General features: G+C 41.8%; 1 protein-coding gene across 2 annotated transcripts in view; it reads right to left on the bottom strand.

Annotated features, from left to right (window-relative positions):
• Positions 1-13108: 13108 nt before the first annotated feature.
• The window catches only part of PLEKHJ1 (pleckstrin homology domain containing J1), a 29726-nt gene continuing 17832 nt past the window's right edge, over positions 13109-25002 (bottom strand). The window contains exons 4-7 of one of the 2 annotated variants that reach the window (XM_068107773.2): positions 20510-20582; positions 14858-14948; positions 14702-14765; positions 13109-14604 (exon numbers count right to left, since the gene is read on the bottom strand). In XM_068107773.2, the coding sequence (XP_067963874.1) occupies positions 14539-14604; positions 14702-14765; positions 14858-14948; positions 20510-20582 (294 nt within the window). In that variant the 3' untranslated portion in view covers positions 13109-14538. The remainder of the gene's footprint in view (positions 14605-14701; positions 14766-14857; positions 14949-20509; positions 20583-25002) is intronic. The other variant, XM_068107774.2, reaches the window with a different exon arrangement.

The raw sequence follows: 25002 nt of genomic DNA, 5'->3' as shown, positions 1-25002 counted from the left end.
TTTTTTTTTTTTTTTTGTGGTTAATCATTTTTTTTCACGTTTAGATCACTCTGTAGACCACAGTTATTATTGGAAACTCCTGTAACTTCGCATATCAGAGTCCTATAGAGATACCCTTCAGCACACAAAATTTTGAAGGTCAAGGTCAAAGGTCAAGGTCACTTTGTGGTCAATCATGGAGGTCGACGAAACACTAATTTTTTGAGTAACTTTGATCGGATCGTCTCCAAACTTCATGGGAATCTAGTATATGGTCCGGCGCTCAGCTGATTAGTTTTTGGTGGCGATCGGCCTTGACCTTCATGGTTAGCGCTGGAGGTCGAAAATTATTGACCCCAAGGTCAAATTTTGAAATCGTAGGTACCATATCGAGTAATACCTCATATGAATGCCCTTGATGAGTGCTTCCCAGATCTGTAAACAGTTTGACGCTATGACGTCATTTGATGACGTCATGACGAAAAAACGGAATTTTCACATTTTGGCAAGATACGGTTCACCCTGTGGGTGACATAATTTTTTTTTTTTTTTTTTGTTTGTGGTTAATCATTTTTTTTCACGTTTAGATCACTCTGTAGACCACAGTTATTATTGGAAACTCCTGTAACTTCGCATATCAGAGTCCTATAGAGATACCCTTCAGCACACAAAATTTTGAAGGTCAAGGTCAAAGGTCAAGGTCACTTTGCGGTCAATCATGGAGGTCAACGAAACCCTTATTTTTTGAGTAACTTTGATCTTATGATCTCCAAACTTGGTGGGTATATAGGGTGTGGTATGGCGCTCAGCTGATTAGTTTTTGGTGTCGATCGGCCTTGACCTTCAAGGTCATTTTGAAGGTCATTCAATTTTGACCAAAAGGTAAAATTTTCAAGTTTCAGTTACCATATCGAGTAGTACCTCAAATTGAAGCCCTTGTTGAGTGCTTTCCAAACATATAACTAGTTTGACAATGTGACGTCATTTGACGGCGTTATGACGAAAAAACTGCACTTTTCATGTATATTGTATTGCTTTAGTTCGCATTGTTTAGGTCACTCTGTAGAGCACAGTTCCCTTTGGAAACTCTTGTAAGTTCGCATATCAGAGTCTTTTAGAGATACCCTTTAGCACACAAAATTATGAAGGTCAAGGTCAAAGGTCAAGGTCACTTTGCGGCCAATCATGGAGGTCGACGAAACACTAATTTTTTGAGTAACTTTGATCGGATCGTCTCCAAACTTCATGGGAATCTAGTATATGGTCCGGCGCTCAGCTGATTAGTTTTTGGTGGCGATCGGCCTTGACCTTCATGGTTAGCGCTGGAGGTCGAAAATTATTGACCCCAAGGTCAAATTTTGAAATCGTAGGTACCATATCGAGTAATACCTCATATGAATGCCCTTGATGAGTGCTTCCCAGATCTGTAAACAGTTTGACGCTATGACGTCATTTGATGACGTCATGACGAAAAAACGGAATTTTCACATTTTGGCAAGATACGGTTCACCCTGTGGGTGACATAATTTTTTTTTTTTTTTTTTTTTGTGGTTAATCATTTTTTTTCACGTTTAGATCACTCTGTAGACCACAGTTATTATTGGAAACTCCTGTAACTTCGCATATCAGAGTCCTATAGAGATACCCTTCAGCACACAAAATTTTGAAGGTCAAGGTCAAAGGTCAAGGTCACTTTGCGGTCAATCATGGAGGTCAACGAAACCCTTATTTTTTGAGTAACTTTGATCTTATGATCTCCAAACTTGGTGGGTATATAGGGTGTGGTATGGCGCTCAGCTGATTAGTTTTTGGTGTCGATCGGCCTTGACCTTCAAGGTCATTTTGAAGGTCATTCAATTTTGACCAAAAGGTAAAATTTTCAAGTTTCAGTTACCATATCGAGTAGTACCTCAAATTGAAGCCCTTGTTGAGTGCTTTCCAAACATATAACTAGTTTGACAATGTGACGTCATTTGACGGCGTTATGACGAAAAAACTGCACTTTTCATGTATATTGTATTGCTTTAGTTCGCATTGTTTAGGTCACTCTGTAGAGCACAGTTCCCTTTGGAAACTCTTGTAAGTTCGCATATCAGAGTCTTTTAGAGATACCCTTTAGCACACAAAATTATGAAGGTCAAGGTCAAAGGTCAAGGTCACTTTGCGGCCAATCATGGAGGTCGACGAAACACTAATTTTTTGAGTAACTTTGATCGGATCGTCTCCAAACTTCATGGGAATCTAGTATATGGTCCGGCGCTCAGCTGATTAGTTTTTGGTGGCGATCGGCCTTGACCTTCATGGTTAGCGCTGGAGGTCGAAAATTATTGACCCCAAGGTCAAATTTTGAAATCGTAGGTACCATATCGAGTAATACCTCATATGAATGCCCTTGATGAGTGCTTCCCAGATCTGTAAACAGTTTGACGCTATGACGTCATTTGATGACGTCATGACGAAAAAACGGAATTTTCACATTTTGGCAAGATACGGTTCACCCTGTGGGTGACATAATTTTTTTTTTTTTTTTTTTTTGTGGTTAATCATTTTTTTTCACGTTTAGATCACTCTGTAGACCACAGTTATTATTGGAAACTCCTGTAACTTCGCATATCAGAGTCCTATAGAGATACCCTTCAGCACACAAAATTTTGAAGGTCAAGGTCAAAGGTCAAGGTCACTTTGCGGTCAATCATGGAGGTCAACGAAACCCTTATTTTTTGAGTAACTTTGATCTTATGATCTCCAAACTTGGTGGGTATATAGGGTGTGGTATGGCGCTCAGCTGATTAGTTTTTGGTGTCGATCGGCCTTGACCTTCAAGGTCATTTTGAAGGTCATTCAATTTTGACCAAAAGGTAAAATTTTCAAGTTTCAGTTACCATATCGAGTAGTACCTCAAATTGAAGCCCTTGTTGAGTGCTTTCCAAACATATAACTAGTTTGACAATGTGACGTCATTTGACGGCGTTATGACGAAAAAACTGCACTTTTCATGTATATTGTATTGCTTTAGTTCGCATTGTTTAGGTCACTCTGTAGAGCACAGTTCCCTTTGGAAACTCTTGTAAGTTCGCATATCAGAGTCTTTTAGAGATACCCTTTAGCACACAAAATTATGAAGGTCAAGGTCAAAGGTCAAGGTCACTTTGCGGCCAATCATGGAGGTCGACGAAACACTAATTTTTTGAGTAACTTTGATCGGATCGTCTCCAAACTTCATGGGAATCTAGTATATGGTCCGGCGCTCAGCTGATTAGTTTTTGGTGGCGATCGGCCTTGACCTTCATGGTTAGCGCTGGAGGTCGAAAATTATTGACCCCAAGGTCAAATTTTGAAATCGTAGGTACCATATCGAGTAATACCTCATATGAATGCCCTTGATGAGTGCTTCCCAGATCTGTAAACAGTTTGACGCTATGACGTCATTTGATGACGTCATGACGAAAAAACGGAATTTTCACATTTTGGCAAGATACGGTTCACCCTGTGGGTGACATAATTTTTTTTTTTTTTTTTTTTTTGTGGTTAATCATTTTTTTTCACGTTTAGATCACTCTGTAGACCACAGTTATTATTGGAAACTCCTGTAACTTCGCATATCAGAGTCCTATAGAGATACCCTTCAGCACACAAAATTTTGAAGGTCAAGGTCAAAGGTCAAGGTCACTTTGCGGTCAATCATGGAGGTCAACGAAACCCTTATTTTTTGAGTAACTTTGATCTTATGATCTCCAAACTTGGTGGGTATATAGGGTGTGGTATGGCGCTCAGCTGATTAGTTTTTGGTGTCGATCGGCCTTGACCTTCAAGGTCATTTTGAAGGTCATTCAATTTTGACCAAAAGGTAAAATTTTCAAGTTTCAGTTACCATATCGAGTAGTACCTCAAATTGAAGCCCTTGTTGAGTGCTTTCCAAACATATAACTAGTTTGACAATGTGACGTCATTTGACGGCGTTATGACGAAAAAACTGCACTTTTCATGTATATTGTATTGCTTTAGTTCGCATTGTTTAGGTCACTCTGTAGAGCACAGTTCCCTTTGGAAACTCTTGTAAGTTCGCATATCAGAGTCTTTTAGAGATACCCTTTAGCACACAAAATTATGAAGGTCAAGGTCAAAGGTCAAGGTCACTTTGCGGCCAATCATGGAGGTCGACGAAACACTAATTTTTTGAGTAACTTTGATCGGATCGTCTCCAAACTTCATGGGAATCTAGTATATGGTCCGGCGCTCAGCTGATTAGTTTTTGGTGGCGATCGGCCTTGACCTTCATGGTTAGCGCTGGAGGTCGAAAATTATTGACCCCAAGGTCAAATTTTGAAATCGTAGGTACCATATCGAGTAATACCTCATATGAATGCCCTTGATGAGTGCTTCCCAGATCTGTAAACAGTTTGACGCTATGACGTCATTTGATGACGTCATGACGAAAAAACGGAATTTTCACATTTTGGCAAGATACGGTTCACCCTGTGGGTGACATAATTTTTTTTTTTTTTTTTTTTTTGTGGTTAATCATTTTTTTTCACGTTTAGATCACTCTGTAGACCACAGTTATTATTGGAAACTCCTGTAACTTCGCATATCAGAGTCCTATAGAGATACCCTTCAGCACACAAAATTTTGAAGGTCAAGGTCAAAGGTCAAGGTCACTTTGCGGTCAATCATGGAGGTCAACGAAACCCTTATTTTTTGAGTAACTTTGATCTTATGATCTCCAAACTTGGTGGGTATATAGGGTGTGGTATGGCGCTCAGCTGATTAGTTTTTGGTGTCGATCGGCCTTGACCTTCAAGGTCATTTTGAAGGTCATTCAATTTTGACCAAAAGGTAAAATTTTCAAGTTTCAGTTACCATATCGAGTAGTACCTCAAATTGAAGCCCTTGTTGAGTGCTTTCCAAACATATAACTAGTTTGACAATGTGACGTCATTTGACGGCGTTATGACGAAAAAACTGCACTTTTCATGTATATTGTATTGCTTTAGTTCGCATTGTTTAGGTCACTCTGTAGAGCACAGTTCCCTTTGGAAACTCTTGTAAGTTCGCATATCAGAGTCTTTTAGAGATACCCTTTAGCACACAAAATTATGAAGGTCAAGGTCAAAGGTCAAGGTCACTTTGCGGCCAATCATGGAGGTCGACGAAACACTAATTTTTTGAGTAACTTTGATCGGATCGTCTCCAAACTTCATGGGAATCTAGTATATGGTCCGGCGCTCAGCTGATTAGTTTTTGGTGGCGATCGGCCTTGACCTTCATGGTTAGCGCTGGAGGTCGAAAATTATTGACCCCAAGGTCAAATTTTGAAATCGTAGGTACCATATCGAGTAATACCTCATATGAATGCCCTTGATGAGTGCTTCCCAGATCTGTAAACAGTTTGACGCTATGACGTCATTTGATGACGTCATGACGAAAAAACGGAATTTTCACATTTTGGCAAGATACGGTTCACCCTGTGGGTGACATAATTTTTTTTTTTTTTTTTTTTTTGTGGTTAATCATTTTTTTTCACGTTTAGATCACTCTGTAGACCACAGTTATTATTGGAAACTCCTGTAACTTCGCATATCAGAGTCCTATAGAGATACCCTTCAGCACACAAAATTTTGAAGGTCAAGGTCAAAGGTCAAGGTCACTTTGCGGTCAATCATGGAGGTCAACGAAACCCTTATTTTTTGAGTAACTTTGATCGGATCGTCTCCAAACTTCATGGGAATCTAGTATATGGTCCGGCGCTCAGCTGATTAGTTTTTGGTGGCGATCGGCCTTGACCTTCATGGTTAGCGCTGGAGGTCGAAAATTATTGACCCCAAGGTCAAATTTTGAAATCGTAGGTACCATATCGAGTAATACCTCATATGAATGCCCTTGATGAGTGCTTCCCAGATCTGTAAACAGTTTGACGCTATGACGTCATTTGATGACGTCATGACGAAAAAACGGAATTTTCACATTTTGGCAAGATACGGTTCACCCTGTGGGTGACATATGTTTATTTTTTATTTGTTTGTGGTTAATCATTTTTTTTTCACGTTTAGATCACTCTGTAGACCACAGTTATTATTGGAAACTCCTGTAACTTCGCATATCAGAGTCCTATAGAGATACCCTTCAGCACACAAAATTTTGAAGGTCAAGGTCAAAGGTCAAGGTCACTTTGCGGTCAATCATGGAGGTCAACGAAACCCTTATTTTTTGAGTAACTTTGATCTTATGATCTCCAAACTTGGTGGGTATATAGGGTGTGGTATGGCGCTCAGCTGATTAGTTTTTGGTGTCGATTGGCCTTGACCTTCAAGGTCATTTTGAAGGTCATTCAATTTTGACCAAAAGGTAAAATTTTCAAGTTTCAGTTACCATATCGAGTAGTACCTCAAATTGAAGCCCTTGTTGAGTGCTTTCCAAACATATAACTAGTTTGACAATGTGACGTCATTTGACGGCGTTATGACGAAAAAACTGCACTTTTCATGTATATTGTATTGCTTTAGTTCGCATTGTTTAGGTCACTCTGTAGAGCACAGTTCCCTTTGGAAACTCTTGTAAGTTCGCATATCAGAGTCTTTTAGAGATACCCTTTAGCACACAAAATTATGAAGGTCAAGGTCAAAGGTCAAGGTCACTTTGCGGCCAATCATGGAGGTCGACGAAACACTAATTTTTTGAGTAACTTTGATCGGATCGTCTCCAAACTTCATGGGAATCTAGTATATGGTCCGGCGCTCAGCTGATTAGTTTTTGGTGGCGATCGGCCTTGACCTTCATGGTTAGCGCTGGAGGTCGAAAATTATTGACCCCAAGGTCAAATTTTGAAATCGTAGGTACCATATCGAGTAATACCTCATATGAATGCCCTTGATGAGTGCTTCCCAGATCTGTAAACAGTTTGACGCTATGACGTCATTTGATGACGTCATGACGAAAAAACGGAATTTTCACATTTTGGCAAGATACGGTTCACCCTGTGGGTGATTTTTATCTTGCCAAAACGAAGTTTTTGCAAGATGTATTAGTCAGCTTGTATGTTTGTTTGTTTGTTTTTTTGTTTTTTTGTTTGTGGTTAATCATTTTTTTTCACGTTTAGATCACTCTGTAGACCACAGTTATTATTGGAAACTCCTGTAACTTCGCATATCAGAGTCCTATAGAGATACCCTTCAGCACACAAAATTTTGAAGGTCAAGGTCAAAGGTCAAGGTCACTTTGCGGTCAATCATGGAGGTCAACGAAACCCTTATTTTTTTAGTAACTTTGATCGGATCGTCTCCAAACTTGGTGGGTATCTAGTATATGGTCCGGCGCTCAGCTGATTAGTTTTTGGTGGCGATCGGCCTTGACCTTCATGGTTAGCGCTGGAGGTCGAAAATTATTGACCCCAAGGTCAAATTTTGAAATCGTAGGTACCATATCGAGTAATACCTCATATGAATGCCCTTGATGAGTGCTTCCCAGATCTGTAAACAGTTTGACGCTATGACGTCATGACGAAAAAACGGAATTTTCACATTTTGGCAAGATACGGTTCACCCTGTGGGTGACATATGTTCATTTTTTATTTGTTTGTTTTTTTGTTTGTGGTTAATCATTTTTTTTTCACGTTTAGATCACTCTGTAGACCACAGTTATTATTGGAAACTCCTGTAACTTCGCATATCAGAGTCCTATAGAGATACCCTTCAGCACACAAAATTTTGAAGGTCAAGGTCAAAGGTCAAGGTCACTTTGCGGTCAATCATGGAGGTCAACGAAACCCTTTTTTGAGTAACTTTGATCTTATGATCTCCAAACTTGGTGGGTATATAGGGTGTGGTATGGCGCTCAGCTGATTAGTTTTTGGTGTCGATCGGCCTTGACCTTCAAGGTCATTTTGAAGGTCATTCAATTTTGACCAAAAGGTAAAATTTTCAAGTTTCAGTTACCATATCGAGTAGTACCTCAAATTGAAGCCCTTGTTGAGTGCTTTCCAAACATATAACTAGTTTGACAATGTGACGTCATTTGACGGCGTTATGACGAAAAAACTGCACTTTTCATGTATATTGTATTGCTTTAGTTCGCATTGTTTAGGTCACTCTGTAGAGCACAGTTCCCTTTGGAAACTCTTGTAAGTTCGCATATCAGAGTCTTTTAGAGATACCCTTTAGCACACAAAATTATGAAGGTCAAGGTCAAAGGTCAAGGTCACTTTGCGGCCAATCATGGAGGTCGACGAAACACTAATTTTTTGAGTAACTTTGATCGGATCGTCTCCAAACTTCATGGGAATCTAGTATATGGTCCGGCGCTCAGCTGATTAGTTTTTGGTGGCGATCGGCCTTGACCTTCATGGTTAGCGCTGGAGGTCGAAAATTATTGACCCCAAGGTCAAATGTTGAAATCGTTATTTTTTGAGTAACTTTGATCGGATCGTCTCCAAACTTCATGGGAATCTAGTATATGGTCCGGCGCTCAGCTGATTAGTTTTTTGTGGCGATCGGCCTTGACCTTCATGGTTAGCGCTGGAGGTCGACCTTGACCTTTGACCTTGACCTTCAGATCACTCTGTAGACCACAGTTATTATTGGAAACTCCTGTAACTTCGCATATCAGAGTCCTATAGAGATACCCTTCAGCACACAAAATTTTGAAGGTCAAGGTCAAAGGTCAAGGTCACTTTGTGGTCAATCATGGAGGTCGACGAAACCCTTATTTTTTGAGTAACTTTGATCGGATCGTCTCCAAACTTCATGGGAATCTAGTATATGGTCCGGCGCTCAGCTGATTAGTTTTTGGTGGCGATCGGCCTTGACCTTCATGGTTAGCGCTGGAGGTCGAAAATTATTGACCCCAAGGTCAAATGTTGAAATCGTTATTTTTTGAGTAACTTTGATCGGATCGTCTCCAAACTTCATGGGAATCTAGTATATGGTCCGGCGCTCAGCTGATTAGTTTTTGGTGGCGATCGGCCTTGACCTTCATGGTTAGCGCTGGAGGTCGAAAATTATTGACCCCAAGGTCAAATTTTGAAATCGTAGGTACCATATCGAGTAATACCTCATATGAATGCCCTTGATGAGTGCTTCCCAGATCTGTAAACAGTTTGACGCTATGACGTCATTTGATGACGTCATGTGAAAAAACGGAATTTTCATGAAAAAATTATTTCCTCAGTTCTCATCAAAATCTTTCAATATCTCGTGGGCAGACATTCCTCAAAGAGTCGCTTCTAGTGGATAGCAGTTCTGTTCACCTCAGTGTGACCTGAAGCAAGTCACTCATGTTCACATTTTGGCAAGATACGGTTCACCCTGTGGGTGACATAGGTTTTTATTTTTTTGTTTTTTTGTTTGTGGTTAATCATTTTTTTTTCACGTTTAGATCACTCTGTAGACCACAGTTATTATTGGAAACTCCTGTAACTTCGCATATCAGAGTCCTATAGAGATACCCTTCAGCACACAAAATTTTGAAGGTCAAGGTCAAAGGTCAAGGTCACTTTGCGGTCAATCATGGAGGTCAACGAAACCCTTATTTTTTGAGTAACTGATCTTATGATCTCCAAACTTGGTGGGTATATAGGGTGTGGTATGGCGCTCAGCTGATTAGTTTTTGGTGTCGATCGGCCTTGACCTTCAAGGTCATTTTGAAGGTCATTCAATTTTGACCAAAAGGTAAAATTTTCAAGTTTCAGTTACCATATCGAGTAGTACCTCAAATTGAAGCCCTTGTTGAGTGCTTTCCAAACATATAACTAGTTTGACAATGTGACGTCATTTGACGGCGTTATGACGAAAAAACTGCACTTTTCATGTATATTGTATTGCTTTAGTTCGCATTGTTTAGGTCACTCTGTAGAGCACAGTTCCCTTTGGAAACTCTTGTAAGTTCGCATATCAGAGTCTTTTAGAGATACCCTTTAGCACACAAAATTATGAAGGTCAAGGTCAAAGGTCAAGGTCACTTTGCGGCCAATCATGGAGGTCGACAAAACACTAATTTTTTGAGTAACTTTGATCGGATCGTCTCCAAACTTCATGGGAATCTAGTATATGGTCCGGCGCTCAGCTGATTCGTTTTTGGTGGCGATCGGCCTTGACCTTCATGGTTAGCGCTGGAGGTCGAAAATTATTGACCCCAAGGTCAAATTTTGAAATCGTAGGTACCATATCGAGTAATACCTCATATGAATGCCCTTGATGAGTGCTTCCCAGATCTGTAAACAGTTTGACGCTATGACGTCATTTGATGACGTCATGACGAAAAAACGGAATTTTCACATTTTGGCAAGATACGGTTCACCCTGTGGGTGATTTTTATTTTTTTGTTTTTTTGTTTGTGGTTAATCTTTTTTTTTTCACGTTTAGATCACTCTGTAGACCACAGTTATTATTGGAAACTCCTGTAACTTCGCATATCAGAGTCCTATAGAGATACCCTTCAGCACACAAAATTTTGAAGGTCAAGGTCAAAGGTCAAGGTCACTTTGCGGTCAATCATGGAGGTCAACGAAACCCTTATTTTTTGAGTAACTTTGATCGGATCGTCTCCAAACTTCATGGGAATCTAGTATATGGTCCGGCGCTCAGCTGATTAGTTTTTGGTGGCGATCGGCCTTGACCTTCATGGTTAGCGCTGGAGGTCGAAAATTATTGACCCCAAGGTCAAATTTTGAAATCGTAGGTACCATATCGAGTAATACCTCATATGAATGCCCTTGACGAGTGCTTCCCAGATCTGTAAACAGTTTGACGCTATGACGTCATTTGATGACGTCATGACGAAAAAACGGAATTTTCACATTTTGGCAAGATACGGTTCACCCTGTGGGTGACATATGTTTATTTTTTATTTGTTTGTGGTTAATCATTTTTTTTTCACGTTTAGATCACTCTGTAGACCACAGTTATTATTGGAAACTCCTGTAACTTCGCATATCAGAGTCCTATAGAGATACCCTTCAGCACACAAAATTTTGAAGGTCAAGGTCAAAGGTCAAGGTCACTTTGCGGTCAATCATGGAGGTCAACGAAACCCTTATTTTTTGAGTAACTTTGATCTTATGATCTCCAAACTTGGTGGGTATATAGGGTGTGGTATGGCGCTCAGCTGATTAGTTTTTGGTGTCGATCGGCCTTGACCTTCAAGGTCATTTTGAAGGTCATTCAATTTTGACCAAAAGGTAAAATTTTCAAGTTTCAGTTACCATATCGAGTAGTACCTCAAATTGAAGCCCTTGTTGAGTGCTTTCCAAACATATAACTAGTTTGACAATGTGACGTCATTTGACGGCGTTATGACGAAAAAACTGCACTTTTCATGTATATTGTATTGCTTTAGTTCGCATTGTTTAGGTCACTCTGTAGAGCACAGTTCCCTTTGGAAACTCTTGTAAGTTCGCATATCAGAGTCTTTTAGAGATACCCTTTAGCACACAAAATTATGAAGGTCAAGGTCAAAGGTCAAGGTCACTTTGCGGCCAATCATGGAGGTCGACGAAACACTAATTTTTTGAGTAACTTTGATCGGATCGTCTCCAAACTTCATGGGAATCTAGTATATGGTCCGGCGCTCAGCTGATTAGTTTTTGGTGGCGATCGGCCTTGACCTTCATGGTTAGAGCTGGAGGTCGAAAATTATTGACCCCAAGGTCAAATTTTGAAATCGTAGGTACCATATCGAGTAATACCTCATATGAATGCCCTTGATGAGTGCTTCCCAGATCTGTAAACAGTTTGACGCTATGACGTCATTTGATGACGTCATGACGAAAAAACGGAATTTTCACATTTTGGCAAGATACGGTTCACCCTGTGGGTGATTTTTATTTGTTTGTCTGTTTGATTTGTTTGTGAAATAAATATTAGCTTTCACGAGCCTCGATTCTGTATACAAAAAATAAAAAATAAAAAATAATGCGCATCAAGCACGTACCATTTTTAAAGTCTTTGGTATGACTCTGCCGTGATTTGAACTGCCGACCCCCCAGACTAATCATCACGCTACCAGGTCTGGTGTGACTCAGCAGCGTCATGGTTAGACTGTTAGAGCGTCCGCCACCAAATTCATTTCAGTGATAAAAGTTGTGGACTAATCGTTACATCTCTAAAATGATGAAGGGGTTTAAATGTGCACTTTGTATTCTTGGTCCACACTTTTCTCGTTACCCTGCACTCGCGAAGCGAAAAGCAGGGATAGCATTCGGTTGCGTCCGTACGTGCGTATGTGTGGCGTGCGTGTCTGCATTTTAAAAATTCATTTTCCGGGCAACCGTTGGTTCGATTGACACTAAATGTTACCATAGGAGCACCTCCTCCTGTACAATTGTTTTATTCATAATTATGACATCATAGGTCAAGTGGTACACATGTCACCTTGGAAAAACGTTACACCTCTATCTCCCAAACCACTTAATGGAAAAAGTTGAAACAAGGCTCATTGTCAAGTACTCCCCATGGGGAATAAGATATGTCGATGATGATGTCATCGGTGCCTTCATTATGATGTCATAATTTGACAAGTGCAACGCTTGATCTGATCAGTATGAAAATAAAATTTTCCTCTGCAACTGTTAGTCCGATGGCCACTAAATTTGTACCATAGAAGCGGCAACTCCTCTAGAATTTTTAATGATAATTCTAACGTCATAGGTCATGTGGTACACACGCCATCTTGGAGAAATCTATAAATGTTGCACCTCTACATCTCCGAAACCGCTCCTTGGAAAAAATTGAATCATAGCTCATTGTAAAGAACTCCCCATGGGGAATAAGATATGTTAATGATTATGTCATTAGTGCCTTCTTTATGACGTCGCAATTCGACAAGTACAACGCTTGATCTGATCAGTAAGAATTTTTTTTCTCTCCAACAGTTAGTCTGATGGACATGAAATTTTCACCATAGGAGCAACTCCTCCTGTATAATATTTTAATGACAATTATGACATCATAGATCACGTGGTACAGGCGTCATCTTGGAAAAACCGAAAAACTTTGCACCTCTATATCTCCAAAACCGCTCAATGGAAAAATTTTTGAAGCATGACTCATTGTAAAGAACTCCACATGGGAATAGGTGTTATTAACGATGATGTCATTGGTGTGGTAATTATGACATCATAAATCGACAGAGACAATGCTTAGTCTGATCAGTTTGAAATTTAATGAGCATGATCTATGCAACATTTATATTAGAGAATATAAATTAAGATATCATCGCTCACGTGGTCAGGCAGCCATATTGGATCAAAAAAAAAAAAGTTCAAAAACAGAGGAGTTGGTTCGCACCAAGTTGACTGCGCAGGGTAAGTATTAGTATTCTATGAATACCATCGAGTTAAGTACAGTGCTCAGCTGATTCAGAGGGTAATGAATTTTCTTCGTTATTTATTTTATGTGGTTTACAAAACTGTTATTACCACATGCACGTAAAGCAAAAATGGGGGTTAACCATTTAGTTAACTTCATCTCTGTCTAGAAACGTAAATTGAATGTTACATTTGGAACATTAATCCAAAAATCAATCGAAAAACAAGTTTGCAGTTTAGCAGTACTTTGAAATCGGAAAATTGAACAGAATCCCGTCACGGTCGCAGATGCATAGACAGGAGTGAAATCTTACTGTTTTTATGCACTTCATAAAGGACACATACACCAGGCACGAATAACCAATGTAACATGTTAAGGTGATGTAAAGGATGCTGCATCAACGGCAGTAAACAGCAGTGTTTTTTCGAAAACTTTTAAAACCCATATTTTATTTCAATTGTATTATAAACTTGAACACTGTAAAACATAATTCACCTTCATGGTACTTTGAAAAACATTCCGTTTAGCAGTAATTGGACAAAATATTACACTATTTTACATCATCATGCCCAATCAAATTTGCTGCTCGTAGACCACGCCCCCATGTCCTTTATTCTCATGACTGCGTGGGGTGAGGTGTTCTATGAACTCCCTAAGTATTTATTATTTTTTATGTCTATTTTAAAAGAATTGCAATATATAATAATAATAATTATTATTATTCATTTATTTTGTATAGCGCTTTTCAAGAAGCCCAAAGGCGCTTTGACAGAGTGGAAAACATAATGCATAACAATACATGAAATATATTCAACGATAAATAAAGTTAGACCTTTGAAGAATGCAACGATTTAAAGTACAGTCCTTCATGTGAGGTATGCAGGAAGATGCTTATACATGTTAATTTTTGTTTTGCTTCACCCTTCAAAGACCAAATAACAAATACATCCCTAAACTTTAAAGTGGTGTATGTACAATATTTTCCCTGCAATTTTAGATTAATTTATGTTATATATTGGCAAACATTGCAGCTAACACTGGGTAAGAGTGGCAATGATCAAATGAAAGTCCGAAAACTATTTGCGTTAACAGACAATGTCTTGGCTTTTAAAACTGGGATTGCAAATCTTGAAGCCCCAATCTTTATTTAAAATAACAATTAAACTGGAAATTACATGAATGAGGTTGGTGCTTTCACAGTATAGCTCAAAAACCCAAATACCCTCAATAATCATTGATTTAGTCCAGCTGAAAGATCTCTTCATGGGCGACCACTGATGAGGTGGAAACGAGGATCATCCGAAATCCCAAACCGCACTAGTGGATCCTGTTAATATATGAGAAGAGGAAAAGGAAAGGTTCATTTACAAGCAAAATAAATGAAAAAAAGAGTGCAACAAAATGAAAAGGCAAAACGGATATACTTCGCCTGCAAGTTTCCAAATGTCCTCCCGAAGTTGGATTATCCGACTCCGTAGAAATTCACAACTGTGGACAAAGGTAGGAATATTATATTAGGGGAAAAAAAATTATAGGGTGTGCCAATTTCCACAGTCATGTCAAAAGACAAGCATCTGTACCTGGCGGTACTTAGAAGACCAACCCAGGTATCTCTTTCTTGTGAAGATGGACACAAAAAGCTGTACTTGCGCCCACTCTCATCTTCATACACTGCATACAGATATTTGCTTGTAACCCCATAGGAATAACTAGAAATCCGACCTTTTGTGAAAAATAAAGCACTTCCTTTTATAGTAAATGAATTTCAAATGAATTATATGACAATGCTGAGTGAAGCAAACTGTGACTAGTATCTGAATCAATGCTGGCTTAAAAAAGATTAATACAGTACTCGTATCTACCATAGTTTTTCTACAACAGGAATAAATTGTACTTAGAATGATGTGATCCAGCTTAATCCATTTTTTCAATCAATTGTTGTCCAGCTTGCCATGGTATCAGTGCAAAATTAATTTATTCCACGAAGGAAGAACCCGTTTTTATGGATGGGTTCTATAACGGCCACAATCATTCTCTCCTTATAGGGGTGGCTGAAGAAGGATTTTGGCCCAATTCTTTCACGAACCAGCTGTACAGGCCTCACTGAAGGTAGAAAGAGTTTGTAATTTGTTCAGGTAACCAGCGATAACTTTCCTACTCTTTGCAAAAGATACTGTAGTAACTAACCAATGCTAGCAAGCTCATGGAGTATGTATCTTTTGCACCTGAGAAGTGGATAAGTTTCTGGCAATGTCCATCCGAAGGACGGCACACTGTGATGCAACTCCCTGCCTGCAAAGTATCAATACAACAATTTATAGTCCGGTCGAGAATAGACCAGAAACTAGACAACTCAAAAAGCGTGCTACCTCTGTGCCATCCAGACTTGGAGGGGGAAAAAAAAAATCTTGATTAATTTAAAAAAAATTCCAGTCAACAGAAAATTATAGTCCAAACTAAAGATACTCATCAGAAAATAAAATATCCCACTAGTTTTGAGGTCAGTGGCTAATAGAGCATGTAGCATTGGCCAAACATCTTTTTTTTCACAAGCCAGCTGGCCATGCTTGATGTTCAATCTAAATAATTGCTCTGAAGCAGCCATGGGGATGAAAAAACAAAAACAAAAAAAAACAGCAAGGGTAATGCAAAAAGGCTAACCCTAACAGCAGAGGGGGGAGGCAGCAGAGCAACATCAGAGCTGAAGGCCAAGACAGAGGGAGACAGACAAACAATGGGCGTGAGGGGAAAATGGGGGGCAGAGGAGGACGCATGGGGTGGACAAAATGAATATCAAATCAGTTAAGAATATTCTCAAGCCTGCAAAAGAAAAAGAGATCAAGATAAATGTGGACAAAAACGACAATAGTCAAGTCAAGTATGATGAGAACATTGAAGCAGTGACAGCGACAACATTCTTTTTTGTATACATAGTCAAGGCTCGTGGAAAAGCTGAAATACTGAAAGGATCAGGATGCAACATAACAAAAGGAACAGTAGAGAGAGAGGGGGGGATACACCGACAACAGAGTTGAAGGCCAATATAGAGGCGAACTTTGACAAATAATGGGTGTGGGGAGGAAGCATGGGGTGGACAAGATGGATACAAAAGCAAACTCTCAGGAGGGAAAACTGAAAATTTGGCAGAATGTGAGTTTGGGGATGTAAGGGAGTAGGGGAGAGATTAACAGGGGTAGAAAAGATAATAGTTTTGGATTGGGGATGATTCGAGATGGTGCTGGACAGCTGTCTTGAAGACCTGGATGGCAGAATGAAATTGAAGAGAATGAGGAAGCTCATTCCACAGGCAGGAGAAACTCGTATATAATTAATATTACTCATAAAATAGAACTCACTTATTGTAATTTACTAGCGCGACTCGGCGCGCGCCTCACCACACGTCGTTTCAGAGTGGTAGGCATCTTTGACCATTTCAGTGTCTTTTGGGTCTTCAGGGCCATTTGGGTCTTCAAGGCCACTTGGGTCTTCAGGGTCTTTTGGATCCTCTGGGCCTTTAAGGGTCTTTTGGGTATTTGGTGTCTTCAGGGTCTTTTGGGCATTTGGTGTCTTCAGGGTCTTTTGGGCATTTGGTGTCTTCAGGGTCTTTTGGGTATTTGGTGTCTTCAGGGTCTTTTGGGTATTTGGTGTTGTTACGGATTCGGCACTAATTATTATTGTTGTTATTATAATTATTGTTGGTTCGAAGTAGTATGGTTATTGTTGTTCAAGGGAAATGGTTATTGTGGTTAAAAGGTTAAAAGCGCTCATGAAAAAGGGACAGGAAGCCGGAAGACGACGACAGAAGGAGGAAGAGGAAGAGGCGTGGCGAACAAAGCCGGGGAAGACGGGTGATGTCTAGGCTCCGTAGAGAGCGTGGATTACCGAAAGCCACGAGGGAATTTTGAATTCCGTGAAAGGACATCCGGCGATAGGAATTATCGCTGGAAGTGAGAAATCTGCGTAGCCAGGTTTGGAGCGCTGAGATTTCGACGAATCCTCGCCTAGTCGCATCGACTCAAGTAAGAGCGGTCAGCCATTTTGAGCCTCGCGCTTTGGACACCTACAAAGGCTTTGCTTCGTGGCAGCTTTACCCCAACATTCTTCGGACACCTACAAAGGCTTTGCTTCGTGGCAGCTTTACCCCAACATTCTTCGGACACCTACAAAGGCTTTGCTTCGTGGCAGCTTTACCCCAACATCCTACCGTCTGTCGGGGATGTGTGTGTGCGACCGCTTCGTCTCCAATTATGTGGCGGTTTGCCGAGTGATCGGCGAGGAGCACGCAACAGAAATCCTTAGTACAGTTTCGGCGGGGCGATCGCCATTGTCAACTGTACGCGAGTCGGGCTTCGACTGGATCTCGTTCTAGCGACCGCTGGAGCGAATCACCTTCGCCTTGGAAAAGGTTATAGAGACATTGAGGAGTGTCCTTTTCACTCGCTGGGAGCGCAGTGAGTAAACTGACTTTAGTGATGGTACCATCTTTCCTGCTCTTTCCTGGGAGAACCACATTTCAAATCTGGCCTCCAGAGCCGGTCGCCGACTGGGCATCCTCCGTCGTGCGGGGTCCTTCCTTGGTGCACCCGGGCTCCTCACCGCTTGCAGGGCTTTCGTCCGCAGCTCTGTGGAGTGCTGCTCTGCCCTCTGGTCTGGTGCTCCTGCCTCGCACCTAGCTCGTCTTCACGCTGTTGAAACCAAAGCGTTCAGAATCATTGGAATCTCCCGCGATGAGGCTAACTCCAAGGGCCTTTCACTCGCTCACCGCGGGCAGGTTGGTGGTCTTTCCGTCTTCTACCGACTCCTCTCTGGCCTTGCCCCCCCCAGCTCTCTCTGGGCTCTGTCCCCCAAATGTTCCTACAGGTCGCACAAGATCTGCCTGCAACCCTCTTATGGTTGGACTGCCAAGATCGGGACTTTCTGCTCGCCTTCGCTCCTTCATTCCTCTTTTCTCCCGCCTCTGGAACAGGCTCCCTCACTCTCTTCAATCCCACTCCACCCTCCAGGTCTTTAAAACAGCTGTTCACCACCATCTCTTGTCCTCCCCCATCCAAGGCCTTGGTCTTCTTTTCTACCCCCGCTAATTTCGGTCCCTTTGTGTTTTGTACCTCTCGCCCCCCCCCCCCCCCCCCGTTCCCGTTCCCGTGCCTCTTCCCCCCGGGCCCTCTCCCTCCCACACTTCTCCCTGCTCTCAAATGTTGTGTTTGTGTGCTTCCCCTTCTCTCCCCATCTTGTCTTCTGCTCCCTTTTTGTATATTTTGTTTGTCTGGTTGATTTGTTTGTGAAATAAATGTTAGCTCTTTCACGAGCCTCGATTCAGTATACAAAAAAAAAAAAAAAAAAAATCCTAAGCTATAAGGTGTAGAGTGCACTCTTAATTGCCAATTGTTGTACCGTTATTCTTGTGTGTGATTTTTAATACAATCTGTTCATTTATAATCTTTGGTGTGGTTTCACCATTGTTTTCTAACACCGAATAACATATTTTTCTGCCGGGGCTCCTTTCGGGGTTTGGAGGTTTACCGAGACCGGGGGATCGGTGAGGAGCACGTAACAGGTGTCTTCAGGGTCTTTTGGGTATTTGGTGTCTTCAGGGGCTTTTGGGTCTTCGGGGTGTTTTGGGTTTTTGGGTATTCAGGGTCTTTTTGAGCCTCAGGGCCTTGAAGGGTATATTGGGTCTTTGGGGTATTTTGGGTCTTTGGAGTATTTGGGGGTCTTCAGGGTATTTTGGGTCTTCAGGGGTCTTGGTGGTCTGAAGGGTCTTGGGGGAGTTAAAGGGTCGGCAAAGGTCTTGGGGGGTCTCAGCAGTCTTAACGCAATTAAGAGGGTTAATTAAGAGGGTGGTAATTTTATTTGATGAAGAAGAAGACGTTTGCGTTGCATATAAACATAGCGACAAACATACCGACATAACGACATAACCATATACGTTTGCTCTATTATAATAAAATATAATAAGATATGGAGAAGACAAATTAATAATTTTGGCAAAGGTCAAAGGTCAGCATCACATAAAATCAATTTTCATCCGATTTACCTGAATTTTTAAGAATTTGCATATTGGGTCACTGTAATGGTTCACCAATAAAAAGCTACAGGCCGATTGTTTTTTTTGTTTTTTTTTAGATCAAAGGGTCAAAGGTCAAGGTTGCGTAAAATCACCAATTTTTACCCGATTAACCTGAAATTTAAAGAATTTGCATATCGGGTGATTGAAAATTGGTTCACTAATCAAAAGGTAGGAGGAAATTGTTTTTTTTTAGATCTAAAGTTCAAAGGTTAAGGTTGCATAACATCGTCAATTTTTGTCCGATTGACCTGAAATTTTAAGAATTTGCATCTTGGGTCACAGAACTGGTTCACTAATCAAAAGCTAGAAGCCGATTTTGATCTAAAGCTCAAAGGTCAAAGGTCAAAATCATCAATTCTCATTTTGAATTGTTTTTACCTGTTTTTGACATTTTGAGCATACGGAAGAAGACGACGTCTGGGTCTTTGGGGTATTTGGATGTATACCGAATGTATCTTTGGATGTATCTTTGGGGTATACTGAATCCTGTGATGAGGCAGTTTTATGGAAGCAACTACCCTTCTCTTCCTGGAAAGCTAACCTGACCGAAGGCAATATCAGCTCATTCCACAAAGCCCGCAACAGGTGTGTGTCCGCTCCATCCCTTGCCTCTCCTCCAATGGCACAACAGCCAACTCGGCTCGAGAAAAGGTCGAATGCCTCAATTCTATGACTACTAAATCTTGTGAGCCCAAACACTCGCTCTCTGTACCCACTTTACCCTGTCGTATCCAACTGCTCCTGGACTCTATCTTTTGCACCTGATAAGTTTATAGCAACCCTCGACTCATCAGCAAGGCCATGGAATCCGTCTGAATACAAACGGACGCGGATGGGCTTTGCATTTTCAGATGCTTTCTAGTTCACATTGGCATCCATAGTCACTTCTAATAGCTACATCGTTTTGCTGTTATAAAAAGTATAATGTTCACCAAGCAACTATTAGCAAGAATAATTACTCAGATAATTTTCATCTGAGTAATTACTCAGATTATAATGTTCACACTTAATCAGATAGGTGCTTCCAAATATATGTTTCGAAAGCCAAGATTTTACTGTGTCATTTGACTGGGCACAGTACTTCATTGGTGAAACACAATGTCTGACAACGGAAGGATGATGAAAATGCTGAGTGAAATGACTAGCTGTGATGTGTCCGACATACCAATTGTAAAAGACAGCGAGTTCTCCGTGTCCCTCTCCACAGTACACTGCTCCAACAACAAAGCTCCCAATGGCTGCATACAAACACAGCCAAGCCAAAAACATATTTAATCACAATCTTTCATTGTCAAACCATCACTTTGGGAAAATACACAATGATTAAGGCATTAGACGAGTTAGCAGAAATCTCAAGTTCTCAATTTGCCATTTTATCAGCAGTGCTCCAGGTGCAGCATTTTATTCTGGATCCAATTTTCATCGTGCATCTCACAACATCAGGTCTCATCACATGCAACAATTTTCTTCAATAAATCATCTTCCTTGCCTCTGATAGCGTTCCAGGAGCCAAGTACCAATGGCCACACGAACTGCATCTTGCCTTGCACTAAACATATTAAATTTCAAGTGCAGATGAAAAATTGTTTCCACACTTCCAACACTGACATACAAGTATTCTGCAATGGGATTCGACAAAATGCAGGAATTCGACAAAATTATCCGTTCAACTTTAATGTCTGCTTAAGTGACAGTGCAGCATGTGATCACTGACCAATTCACAACCATTTTTTGAACGACTGCAGCATTTAAATGGACAATTGCGTGAAAGACGTAGGCATCACCAAATTCTTCAAAGACTTGTGAATTTACACTAGTGTGATGTTTCCCATCACAGGGAACTTAATAACACAATAATTCCGTTCCACAGCACACATGACTATGTTGGCTATCATACTGATTTACCCAAAATTGGGTAAAATGGTTTGACCAGTATTGATGTCGCTTTCTGTACAACTTGCTCATGGTAAACAATATCATTGCACAAATTTTAAACATTCAACTATCTAGACTTCAGTTATCCTACCCTTCTTCCTGCCAATGGTATACTGAATCCTGTGGTGAGGCAGTTGTATGGAAGCAACTACCCTTCTCTTCCTGGAAAGCTAACCTGACCGAAGGCAATATCAGCTCATTCCACAAAGCCCGCAACAGGTGTGTCCACTCCATCCCTTGCCTCTCCTCCAATGGCACAACAGCCAACTCGGCTCGAAAAAAGGTCGAATGCCTCAATTCTATGACTACTAAATCTTGTGAGCCCAAACACTCGCTCTCTGTACCCACTTTACCCTGTCGTATCCAACTGCTCCTGGACTCCATCTTTTGCACCTGATAAGTTTATAGCAACCCTCGACTCTGATTATGCAACTGGACCAGACAGCATCAGCTCACATGTCCTAAAATCCTGCTCTGCTGCTCTTGCAATTCCTCTCTCTACCATGTTCACCCTATCATTTGCACGAGGTCATCTTCCATCTGCTTAGAAATCAGCCAACATCACTGCATTACATAAAGGTTGCAAAAACATATCCCCTTCACCATAGACATATTAGCGTACTTCCAATCATCAGAAAGGCCATGGAATCCATCATCGCAGTTGATATAAAATCCTTCCTTTTCTCCAACAGCCTCATCTCAGATCACCAATTTGGATTCAGACAAGGTCACTCTACCTTGACACGCTTCTAGTCACCCAAAAATGGATGGAGGCCCTCAATGTCAGAGTATTGTGCTTTCGATAGTCTGGCATCCCGCCTTGCTCCCCAAACTCTGCATATAGCATCAATAGTCAACCTCACGCATGGCTTACTGACTTCCTCTACTCTCGCAGCCAATGTGTGGCTCTCAACAGAATCCTTTCATCTCCTCTTTCTGTTCAGACTGGATTACCCCCAAGGTAGTTTTCTGGGCCCAGTCCTATTCCTTCCTGATCTGCATAAATGATCTCTCTGACTCTGAAAAATCCCCTTTTATCTCTCTGCTGATGACTCCACCCTCTGCCGTGACATCCCTCATCCTTCGGACAGACAGGCTGCAGCCTCTTACCTCTCTTCAGACCTTGACAAATCACAAGATGGTCAACCACTTGGAAGATGTCTTTCCATTCTGACAAATATCACACTCACTTTATCTCCGATTGGACCATATGGTCACAGCTAACCTCGCCACATCTCCTTTCTAAACAATCCTCTTGAAGAAATTTGACCATTCAAACTCCTAGGTCTCACTAGCAGCCATGATCTTTATTGGGCGAACCACATTTCAAAGTTGGCCTCCAAAGCCAGCCGCTGACTGGGCATCCTCCATCATACAAAGCCCTTCTTTGGCACACCTGAACTCCGACAAGGCCTTCATCCCCAGCTTGGAGGACTGCTCCCCTCTCTGGGCTGGCTCCACTGACTCACATCTTGCTCAGCTCGACACAGAGGAAACCAAGGCCTTCATAATTATTGGAATCTCCCACGATTAAGCTGACTCCAAAGGTCTATTTATTTTACCATCGCAGACAGGTCAGTGGTCTCTGTCTTCTACCGCCTTTCTTGGTCTTGCACCCTCTGCCCTTTCCATGCTTTGTTCGCCCCACCCCTATGTTTCTGCAGAGCACACGGTCCATCATCAACCCTCTTCTGGTGAAACTACCTAAATGCTGGATCACTGCTCTCCTCCACTCATTTGTTCCTTTTTTCTGCTTGTTGAATCAACTTCCACATTCTCTTCAATCTCATCCTTTCTACCAAGTCTTCAAGACAGCTGTTCACCACCATCTCAGATCATCCCCAATCCAACACCACGATCTTTCTACCCACGTTAACCACCTCCCTCGCCCCAATCCCTCCTCCTTACAAATTTCCGGTTTCCCTCCTGGGTTTTTCCTTGTGTCAATATTGTCTACCCCATGCATCCGCTCCTGCCACTCCTTCCTCCCCACACCCATTGTTTGTCAAATCTGCCTTCATCTTGGTCTTCAAAACTGCTGTCTACTGTTCCTTTTGTCCCGTTCTGTTCAGTGTACCAATACTAGCTCTTCCATGAGCCTCAACAAGGTATTTAAAAAGCAAGAATAATTTGAACCAGGGCTACTGATTCTAAGTTCAAACTAAGTGCAAATTCAAATAGGTCAGAATTTATTTTTTTTTAGTTGAGGCAATCACATTTACTCTATTACATCCAGAAATTAATCTCTATATCCATTTGCTTGTGCTACTTTTTATTGTACATTTGAATGGGCAAAGGCGAATTTGGAACTTTCAATAACTCATGCCAACAATGGACATGCAACTACACGAAATTGAGCATAAGCAAAAACTAGAACAATGCGACTGTGTCACCAATATGCCTCCACATAGTCCCACAACGGGTAGATGCCATCACTCTGCATATGTATGGGTAGTGGATCACGTTTGTGAAGTTTTGTGTTGATCAGATAAGGTTCGTTATTCTATCCAAGATGACTGTGACCTATGACATTGTAGTGAAATTATACCAAAGTTGAACCCAGGAGAGATACTCGCTTCAGCCACTGAAGGGCGTCTATAAAACCTGGGACATCCGCGACGCTGAGCCACTCCTGTGACATTTACTTTACATGTAGTCTTGAATGGTACGTATATGCTAGACTCGCACATATATACTAGAATCGCTTGCTTTGACTATTATTATCGGTCCTCTCTGTATGATACCAAGATCCTGATATCTATTGCATGATTGTATTTTTACAGGATGATGCCAGAGATCTAATTGAGATTAAACCTACCTATGGGACAAAGTTGTAGACGTGATTGATTTCCACGACACTTAATCTCAATTAAGATCTACGGAAATGGCGGGACACAAGATGATCAATGTACCGACACTCAGCGCCGACCCACAAGCTGAGGATTTGGGCTCGGTGTTCACTCACTGGCTCAAAACGCTGGAGAACCAGTTCGGCGCCCAGGATGCCGTTCCCACCGCTGAAACGAAGCTGTCTGTGCTACAGACCAAAGTCGACCACCACGTCTACAGGAGCATCGCACGATGTACGACGTACGATGCCGCCGTGGCAGAGCTAAAGCGACTCTACATTAAGAAACGGAGCGTGGTGTACAACAGGCATCTGCTCGCCACGCGGCGTCAACAGCCAACCGAGTCGATCGATCGCTTCGCTCAGGAGCTGCGGCACTTCCTCGCGGACAGCACTCAAGAGGTACGGACTCACGAGCAAGTCCAGGACGATCTTGTCCGAGACGCTTTCGTCTCTGGGATCAGCTCTACAAACCTGAGACTCAGGCTCTTGGAGACAGCTGACCTGACGTTCGCGGAGGCCCTACGGTTGGCCAACGTTTACACTGAGGCCCGGGAACAATCTACCGCTTATGACCACGCACGGGTCATCGCGGGGACTTCTCAACTCGCGCGACCGGAGAGGGCTACCGCCGAGGATACGGGTGCGGGCTCGACTACGGCCGAGCCCCTGGCCGCTCCCGAGGTGGACTCGGATTCCGGCCTGGCAGCAGCTACAGCAGCCAGGCCCAGGCCTGACCGGAACGCGACGTGTTACTTCTGTGGCAACCGACAGCATCCCAGGTCAGCGTGTCCGGCTCGGGAAGCCATATGCCATTTGTGTTCTACAAAAGGACACTTTGCTAAAGTCTGCAAGAAGGCCGCGCGGGGCACACG

This window comes from Myxine glutinosa, chromosome 2 (genome assembly GCF_964187855.1).
Source record: "Myxine glutinosa chromosome 2, kmMyxGlut1.1, whole genome shotgun sequence".
NCBI lineage: Eukaryota > Metazoa > Chordata > Myxini > Myxiniformes > Myxinidae > Myxine > Myxine glutinosa.
This window is presented reverse-complemented; position numbering and strand designations above follow the sequence as displayed.